The sequence below is a fragment of the Pyxicephalus adspersus genome, chromosome 1 (genome assembly GCF_032062135.1).
Source record: "Pyxicephalus adspersus chromosome 1, UCB_Pads_2.0, whole genome shotgun sequence".
Taxonomy (NCBI): domain Eukaryota; kingdom Metazoa; phylum Chordata; class Amphibia; order Anura; family Pyxicephalidae; genus Pyxicephalus; species Pyxicephalus adspersus.
This window is the reverse complement of record NC_092858.1, coordinates 103,307,350-103,317,310: the sequence shown is the minus strand read 5'-3', so window position 1 is coordinate 103,317,310 and position 9,961 is coordinate 103,307,350. Positions and strand designations below refer to the sequence as shown.

Below are 9,961 nucleotides of genomic sequence, written 5' to 3'. Positions count from 1 at the left end.
TACTTTTGTAGAGATTGCAGGGACTCAGAATATGTGGGGATTTCATACATATGATACTAGTATACTATATTGTCAGTAGCTAGGTGTGTGTATTTTTCAACAGATTTTTTCCATACTATACTGCGAGCATAGTGGCTGCAATACAATAAGAATTTAAAGCCTATTGAACCCTTGTAATATATTACTGTCATGTAGTCAGGCTGCAAATATAATAACATAAATGCCTTCTTTTTACTATGTGTATTTAACCTATTTGTTTCCGCAATGCGGTCAGGCTGCAATTATAGTAATAAAAATATATTTTATTTACAATATTAAACATACAACTTTTTTAATCGTATAGTGCTCCAAGAAGAAAAAAAAACTGCTGGTACCTGTAAAGTAAAAACAGCATATTTATTACTTATTTATTAAGTAATAAGTTAAATTGGTTTGGGTGCAGTTTAAGATATTCGTATAAAAAACTAATCCCCTCCATCTATAAAAGTAGATATTTGCATCCATTTTACAAGTAGAACATTCTGAATGTAGTCTGTGTGTGTTTATATATTTTTTTCTCAGTTGATTACCAGGTCAAGCGATTTTACAGTAACTACCAGATAATACTTATAAGTCTTTTGAACTTTTTGACACTTGTTATTGATCAAGTAAAGTATTCCTTTTAGACTTGATGGCAATATTTGTAATAGGTTTCATATCTTGTTGCAGGTCATTGGACTCTTAGATGTTTTTACCCCTTCAAAGTCATTTGAGGACTTTAATGACGTGTGAGTATGGGTTTCATTGTGTGTATGTATGTATATATATATATGTGTGTGTATGTACAGTGAGGGAAAGAAATTTTTGATCCCCTGCTGATTTTGTACGTTTGCCCTCTGACAAAGAAATGACCAGTCTATAATTGTAATGTAGGTTTATTGTGGGTGTGAGAGACAGAATACCAACAAAAGAACCCTCAAAATCCTGGTGCTCAAAAGTCAGAGCTTGATCTGCATTGTAATGAGTGAAATAAGTATTTGATCCCCTATCAACCAGTCTGGAGACTGGCTAGGCCACTCCGGGACCTTCATGTGCTTCTTCTTGAGCCACTCCTTTGTTGCCTTGGTCGTGTGTTTTGGGTCATTGTCATGTTGGAATACCCATCCATGACCCGTTTTCAATGCTCTGGCTTAGGGAAGATTTGACGGTACATGGCCCAGTCTATTGTCCATTTGATGCGATAAAGGTGTCCTCCCCCTTGGCAGAAAAACACCCCCAAAGCATAATGTGTCCACCTCCATGTTTGACGGTGGGGATGGTGTTCTTAGGATCATAGGCAGCATTCCTCCTTCTCCAAACAGGTCAAGTTGAGTTGAGGCCAAAAAAACTCAATTTTGGTCTCATCTGACCACAACACTTTCAGCCAGTTCTCCTCTGGATCATTCAGATGTTCATTATTGGCAAACTGCTGACGGGCCTGTACATGTGCTATCTTGAGCAGGGGGACCTTGCGTGCTCTGCAAGATTTCAGGCCTTCACGGCGCAGTGTGTCACCAATTGTTTTCTTGGTGACTATAGTCCCAGCTTCCCTGAGATCATTGACATGTTCCCCCCGTGTAGTTTTGGGCTGTTTCGTCACCATTCTCATGATCATTGCAACTCCACAAGGGAAGATCTTGCATGGAGCCCCAGACCAAGGGAGATTGACATTTATTTTGTGTTTCTTCCATTTCCAAACAAACTATCGCCCCAACTGTTGTCACCTTCTCACCAAGCTGCTTGGCGATAGTCTTGTAGCCCAGTCCAGCCTTCTGTAGGTCTACAATCTTCTCCCTAACATCCTTAGACAACTGTTTGGTCTTGGCCATGGTGGCTAGTTTGGAATCTGATTGAATGATTGCTTCTGTGGATAGGTGTCCTTTATACAGGTACTGTAACAAGCTTGGATTAGGAGAACTCCCTTACAGAGGGTGCTTCTAATCTCATCTCTTTACCTGCATACAGTGAAGACACCTGGGAGCTTGAAATCTTGCTGGTTGATAGGGGATCAAATACTTATTTCACTCATTACAATACACATCAAGCTCTGACTTTTGAGTACTGGGTTTTTGATGGTTCTTTTGTTGTTATTCTGTCTCTCACACCTACAATAAACCTACCATTACAATTATAGACTGGTCATTTCTTTGTCAGGGGGCAAACATACAAAATCAGCAGGGGATCAAATACTTCTTTCCCTCACACTATATATATTTTATATTCATTTTTATTTTTGCCTAGAGAAATATATAAGGATAGCTAAAATGTCAAACAAAATACAGTTCTCCCTTTCCACCCTCCCTCTTTTACACCTTCTTATTTGTCAATACACCAAGCAGCTCCACTATGGAGTGGTTAGATCAATCAGAACAGAAATTACCGGTAGTGATGTTTGCACTCCTAATCTAAATGCTTGTTTGGGGTAATTGACTTTATATGATCTAAGCCAAAGGATTAGCCAAGCAACTGGAATGTTCAGAAGAGAACACTGACAACCTTTACAATTTTCTTTTTAAAAATGGAAAGTTGGCTTTAGGTGTAGGGGATGGTGGAGCTCTTTCCCTAACCTGTTTTTCTGAATTCTACTATCTTACTGATATTAGTGTCTATTTCAAAAGTAATGACCTTTTTAGTGTCCCCTTTCAATGGTAAAATGTCTGCTATTATCCTTATTTGCTTGGGAGGCTACATCAGGTGCCAATATAAACACTTCCATTAGATGGTAGTGGCAGTTTTAGGGTTTATCCATTCTATCTGGAGAAATTAAAAACCCAGTACCATGTGAAACTAAATAAAAGAAGGTCACAGCAGAATTCGCATACAGGGTCACATACAGATTTTCCTTAAGGCCATATGTAATATATATGTTAAGGGTGGCCTTTGCAATCAATTTAAAACAAAAATATTGTGTTTTTATATATATTTTGCATGTTTTTTTGTTTTCTTTAATCATGTTCAGGACTGAAACTTAAAGGTATTTTAGGTATAATTGAACGTATGCAACAAAAGAGCAAATATTGGTTAGTGCTGGTCAAATTGCTTTCCCAAATGGACCCCCCAGGTTTACTTGGTATCCAAAACCCATTGAAGTCAGTGCAATGATTTGTGTTCTGATCTCTGTAATGCAGCTAAATACAATGAAAACAGAACTAAAGGGTCCCAATGTGTAGGCAGAATACTTTGGTATACAAAAAAGAAGGGAGGGAATCCTTATTGCCATGCGGAGGGGCATTTTATATGGCTTGAGGGCAACATAGAGATGACAATCTTTCATCTTACACCTTAGTGGGGCTTTTTTTTAATTGTATAATTTGGACATGCAACCACAGAGACATATTATAATACAAGTACATACAGTGAATTAAATATAGTGCTCCTCTAATACACGCTGGCAGCGCTAAACAATAGATATATCATTTCTTGTTGCCTATAAGGAAAAAACACCTTAGTGGTAGACAGGAGACATGACTTCTGATGCCTTGGATGTTGAGCAAGCATAACCTTTGCCCCTGGCCACCAAAAGCTCCCTCCCCTGTCTGCCTCCTAATTTCTTTGGTTAGGCAGAAGATGCTGCTAGCATGGACTGGAGGATCACCAGGCCACAGTAGCCAAGATATCTGTATCCAGACATCCCAGGTAGGTGCTCCAATATATTTATTTGAGTTACCTTGGTGGGGAGCAAGCTAAAAATCTATTTTTGTACTTAAGTTGTTATCCTATGAAGTAAAAAATTAAATAGCTGCGTACAAATATTCCAAGATTGCCCAAGTAGTAATAGAGAAGAACTCTAAATATATTTCGCCTTAACTAAGTACTTTGTAGAAAAACTTATTTACAGACTTAATTTTGGTAATTTTTCTGGTACTGTATAGAGTTGTGCTCTTTTTAAAACATATTGTGTTTTGTGACATCATTGTCATGGGTGTCCCCTGAATTAAATCTTAATATGTGTACATGTTTCTTTAAATGGTGAGAAAATTATTTGAAATAACCAAAAAGTAATTTCAAGCTAAAAGTACATATAAGCTATCTTATCTGCCAAAACATATTTGTAGTTCTGCTCAGTCTTGTGACATTAAGACAACCCGCTATATATACAGAAGGTGGTTCCACTCATTGGAATATGAAGGTGTATTTTCAAACTTGGGAGATATTCTAAATGCTTTTTTTGTGTGTGGATCCTTAACTTTTTATTTCTATTTTTTTTTTATCTCTAGATATCTGGTGACACACCTAATGGGAGCAGACCTTAACAATATTGTAAAATGTCAGAAGCTGACAGATGATCATGTGCAGTTTCTAATATATCAAATTTTACGAGGGCTTAAGGTATGTAGATGGTTGAAATTAGTTTCAGATGGAACATTATTTTTTTATTTCTCCCCCCCCCCCCCCCCCCCCCCCCCCGAAAGAAAAAAAATAAATGCAGTAGATGCATTCCCCCCCCCCCCCCCCCCATCCCGGAAAGAAAAAAAATAAATGCAGTAGATGCATTCCTTGCCCCCATATATTGTTACTGTTAACAATAGACTGAGCTTTCATGTACATGTTTGCATGCAGCCACTGTGACCTATTAATAATTAAGCTCAGATTTGCTTGGTTTCTGTCTGCTGGTTTTACTCATTTTACCTGAAAAGTTAGCTTCCTGAGAACCAATGTATAGAACATCTATATCTCTCTTTCTTTAAATCGATACAACATGAAAGATACATCGTCATTGCCTCACATTGTGGGATATAGAGCTTTTAACAACAAAAAAACATATGAAAAACATACCCATAGATAAAGGGAAAGAGATTGGGGAAAAAAAAAAACAGTTCATTGGATCATCACCAATTGAGATTGGCGGATAAACCAGTCAGCCTTGTCACTACCCTTGTGAATTCGTATACAATGGCATCTAGAACCTTGCCCTTTAAAAGACAAATCCTTCTAAAATCCTAAGCTGGCGTTGTGTTATTGAAGGTCACATTTGTAGTGTACCAGGACGAGTGCTGGAAATAGGAGAGCACCTCCACCTTTCTGGACTCGGAAGAGTCTTATCAATAAAGCAGAACCATTTACTCAAAAATTTAGATTTTTGTTTGTCTTCCAGCAGGTCTCTATTGAACATCGTTAGGAGAGAAGACCTGACCATTTTGATTGATGGAGGTTTGGATTCAATCATAGAGCCATATTAGCTCTCCTAGCCGCCAGCAAACATAGGTCCACCCACATTTTCTTTCCTTTCCCTAAATTCGACCCTTGCAAGGGGTGGACCAGTCGCCAAAAAGACACAATACCGAGCACAATGGGAAAGTTATCCCCACTACCCTTTTCAAAAACATTAGTGTTTGTTTACAAAATTTAGTAACATCTTCACAGGTCCAATAATTGTGAAAAAGGGAAATCGTATTCTGTTTACACTTCAGGCATCCCTTGGGTTCTGGAGAGTATTGATTTGCTGCTGTGGCCTGTGGCCTGAAAACTTTGTGGGCCCTGTGCAAAATCTTGAATTGTGTCTCCCTCCATATTTCATTGACCATGGTTTTTCTTACTGTGAGATATCAATTCACTATTTTATCAGATCATCGATATTAAACTCTTTCTGCCATTCCCTTAAATTTAATCTAGATAAAGGTTTATCATACAAGTTCTGGAGACTTTTATATACGTTGGATATGGAGAATGGAGATAGTGACAGCAGTCTGTCAAAATCGTTCTTCTGAAGAACACTCAGGTCAACCTTACATTGGGCCTCACAATATTGTTTCAGTTGGATATAAAATAGTGGGCGACTGTCCTTGGGAGTTGGCTTAAACCTGGATACCAGGGAGCGTAATGGATAAGGTTTTTCAGTATCTAATCTATAAAAGTCCCCCACTCTACACAACCCCTTCTTCCAAAAACTGAATGTTTCATATTCTTGGCCCTAGGGGAAAAGCGGGGTTCCACCAATTGGTAAATGTATCGAAAACCCGCAGTGCAAACACATCTTTTTTTCTTAGGTTTCTCCATGTTAAATTGTGTCCCTGATTACAATTTTGTGTTTTAGATCAGCTGGGAGTTTTGGAAAGCAGGCAGTGGAGAATAGCGCCCAAATCCCACAGATGGGCCATAGCTTTTTCCAAGTGTGTTGTTAGAGCCAGTCTGCCACATGACGGAATAAACTGGACAAATTACATAGCCTTATGTTGGGGAAATGTATCCCTCCTTCAGCCACTTGTAAAAATAGTTTGGCCAAGGAAATTCTGGGACGTTTACTTTTCCATAAAAACTTAGTAAAAGTTTTCTGTAGCATAACAACATCCCTATGTGGGATCAAGTTTGGTACTGTTTGCAGGGGGTATACCAACCTGGCAAAAGATACCATTTTTATTAAATGCCTCCTCCCAAAAAAACGAAAGTGGTAGGTTTTCCCACAGTAGTAGTTCCTGCTGTATTTTTCGGAACAGCAGTGGATAGTTAATCTGTATACAGTAGGTGTTTTTCCCAATCTTGATACCCAAATTGGTTATATAATTAGTGGCTACCTTAAATATAGTGTGGTTCAACCAACCTCTATGCTGTATGGGGGTCAGTGGGAGAAATTCACTTTTGGCAAAGTTAATCTCGAGACCCGCTAACCCTTCATACTCTTGAAAAATGTTTTCGATTCGAGGTGGATCTGCCCTGGGATCAGAGGTGAACAGTAGTATGTCATCGAACACAATTCCGCTCCTTGCATGCGAATGCTGTGAAGTTCAAACCTGAGAGGGGGATTTCAGGGAAGGTAAAAATTGGGCCAAACGGTCTGCCGTCATTTTGGATAAGAGTTTGGCATCAAGATTAATTAGTGATATAGGCCGTTATGCTGCTGGATCCCGCAGATCTTTTCCTTTTTTTGGAAGGACTTTTATATACGATTCCTGACCAGAGGGCAGGTACACCCCTGAGTCCCACATATGGTTATAAGGATGAGTCAGGTCTGGTACCACTTCTTTCAGTAATTTATAAAATTCGGATGTAAGTCCATCGGGGCTTGGGGCCTTGCCATTAGCCAGTTGGGATATCGCCCTGGTAATTTCAACATCCCAGGTTTGTCTCCTGGAGTAAAACAATGTCGGCTCTCAGGTGTTTAAGATGCCAGAGAACCACCCTTCATTTGTTGGGGGACCTTAGTCCCTTTATATTCCAGGAGACTATATGCATAAAAAGTACTGTGTTCCAGAGTCTTCCTGTGCCAATCCCCTAAAACCCATGGGGAGCAGCCCAGGCTGCTGAGGCTTCCTGCATTGTATCAAAAGAGCATGGTCCAATATAGACACAGGTACTGGAGTAAAAATGTATGGGCAGTTCCAGTACTCATCAGTGCGCAAGTTTTTAATCCAGTTTAGTTCTTAAAACAGAAAGAGAAACAGAAACAATTTTTTTAACTTCATCCTGCCTGTCCAGCCATTATGAAGAGAAGTATCCAATGCTTCCCCACAGTAGATGTGTACTTGTATATCTTGACACCTTGTGGCTGATTTCCTTCTTTGCCATCAGATTCACCAGTAAATGCAATCTTCAAAAACTTTAGGGCATTTCTTTGGGATGATTCTATAGAAAATGGGGATCAACAGTTCAGACATAGCTAGCAGTAAACCTGATTTCTTCTGAAATGTTGGCTGTGCATGTGAAATTCAGGTACATATGCAACTTGAATGGTGGCAAACTGGTGTTCAGGGGAGCTAGGTAGGCAGAATAACTGTGTTTTGTGACTTTACAATTGTTTTGTAAAAGTCAAATCTTGGTGAAATAGGTAGGGAAAGGTTTTTACAACTTTTTTTTTACCAACTTGAAAGCAACTTTTTACCTTTATCGAAGTAAAAGAATTATACCTACCCGGTACGATTTTAGTATTGTAATTAAAAAAGCTGAATTGTCTGTCTTTTTAACAGTTTCAATTCTGTATGCCCTTCTCTCTAAATTGGTAACTGAGTATCAAGATAAAACTTGACATTACTGTTATTTAGTTGACATCAGTTTGTTTTTATAAAGCCTGTTTTCAAACACTTTTTTTTTTTCTTACAGTATATTCATTCAGCCGATATTATTCATAGGGTAAGTAGTATTGTAATTATATTTATGCTATACTGCTATGTATGAAGATAAAACTTTCATATATTGTGCATATCAACACATGGCAGAATCAGGTTCTGAACATTTCATTTGTTTATATACCCTCCTGTGTTGGTCAGGAGGGATACTGAAAAAAACTTTTTTTAATATTTGTATATCTTTATATATTTTTGTATTGATATCAACGCAAAGGTTGTACAGGTCTAGGAAAGTCAAGCAAACCCCTCAATTAAAAGATTTAAAAATATATCAGGGTAATTTTAGCAAGAATAATTACATTTATCAAGTCTGGTCTATTTTATTCAGAATTGCTAGCTCCTCATTATCTGTGATTTTAGTTTTCAGAGTTGTTAAATGAGATCCTTCTCTCATTTCTATCTTGGATGGAAGGTCCATGTTAACACTTTTTAGTAAATGTACATTTGGCCGTTTAAGCCCATTAAGGCAATTTCTCTTTTAAGAGTTGTGAGGATTCTGGTGTTGTTACTAAGCCCTGCACCAAGCCATTTGACAGTCCAGTTCTAGATCCTAGTAATGTCCAGTGCGTTTGGTACTGGACTGCAATATTGTGTGTTTAAAAAATGACTTTTTTTTAACACTAAATGCATTGGTTGTTTTAACTAAAAAAAAATTTTTTTACTACCTATGTTATTGGCGCACACATTCTTTTTAAATATAAATCTTTGTTTTCTTATACCCAAAGGATTTGAAACCGAGCAACCTTGCTGTTAATGAAGATTGTGAACTGAAGGTTTGTGGCTATTCTCATACTTGTAATTTTTCAATTGTTGTGTGGTATCGTATGTCCCTGTTAAAGAGCTTATTTAGGTATGATGGCTTAGCACTTTTAAAGCAGGTCTATTACCAAAAACATTACCTAAAAGGGTAGATTTTTTTCATTTTAAAAATGAAGCCTCTCCACTTATGCATTTACCGTCCCAATAAAGACAGAATGGGAGCGCAGAGCCTCCTGGTATACCTCCTGGTCACACATTACAGGAGGCTTCTAGTTGTTCCATGCATGCATGTTATGTATCATAGTTGATCAAATCCTCACATTTGTGCAGTTTCCTGTTGAGGAACATTATTCTTACAGTGACTTCCATATTCTTATTCTGTAAGCAGCACAAATAATGTTTCTTGCTCTACAACACACAACCTTACCCCCCCAGCGGTCTGATTCTGTCCAAATTTTCGTGCAAAAAGTCAGACAATTTTTTGCATGCAAATTTATTTTACATTTTAGTCTATAATTGTTAGGAAAAAGTCACCAAAATATGTTCAATAGTTAATAAATTAAATAATAAATGTAAAAAAAAAAAACACAAAATTTAGTTTTACGTAACACAACTGTACAGAATAAATAAATATATATATACACGCCGGGTACTTACCAATCCCCTGAACGTGGAGAAGATCGGAGCTCGGGTTAGCTAGAGTCAGCCATCGGAGAGCTTCGGGAACGCTGTGAGCCATGCGGTATAGATTTCTATGCGTGTTATAGAATATTGTGATTTAAAAAAAATAGCCACTAGATGGCGCTGTGTGACTACTTTACATAGAAGGGTAGACAATTCTATTATTTAACCACCTGGGCGTTACACTGAGGTCCAGATTTCTGTACCAAAAGCGTTACAGGTTTTTATGAATTTTTTTTTTTTTAAATTGTAGACCTGTAACTTACAGAAATATGTCCCAACAGGGTTCTAGTAGATATCATGAATATAAAAAAAAGTTTGAAACACACAATCATGTAAAAAAAAAATACTTTTAATAAAATTAAAATACACAAAAATCAGCTTAAACAAGAATACATAAATAAATGAAAAATACTGAAAATGCGATAATTCGATATACTGTA

At 37.6% G+C, this 9,961-nt stretch overlaps 1 protein-coding gene across 1 annotated transcript in view; it reads left to right on the top strand.

Annotated features, from left to right (window-relative positions):
- Positions 1–653: 653 nt before the first annotated feature.
- Positions 654–9,961, top strand: part of LOC140338024 (mitogen-activated protein kinase 14) — a 26,387-nt gene continuing 17,079 nt past the window's right edge. Inside the window, exons 1-4 of the mRNA XM_072422024.1 lie at positions 654–767; positions 4,236–4,347; positions 8,053–8,082; positions 8,804–8,851. Coding sequence (XP_072278125.1) covers positions 4,255–4,347; positions 8,053–8,082; positions 8,804–8,851 — 171 coding nt within the window. The 5' untranslated portion in view covers positions 654–767; positions 4,236–4,254. The remainder of the gene's footprint in view (positions 768–4,235; positions 4,348–8,052; positions 8,083–8,803; positions 8,852–9,961) is intronic.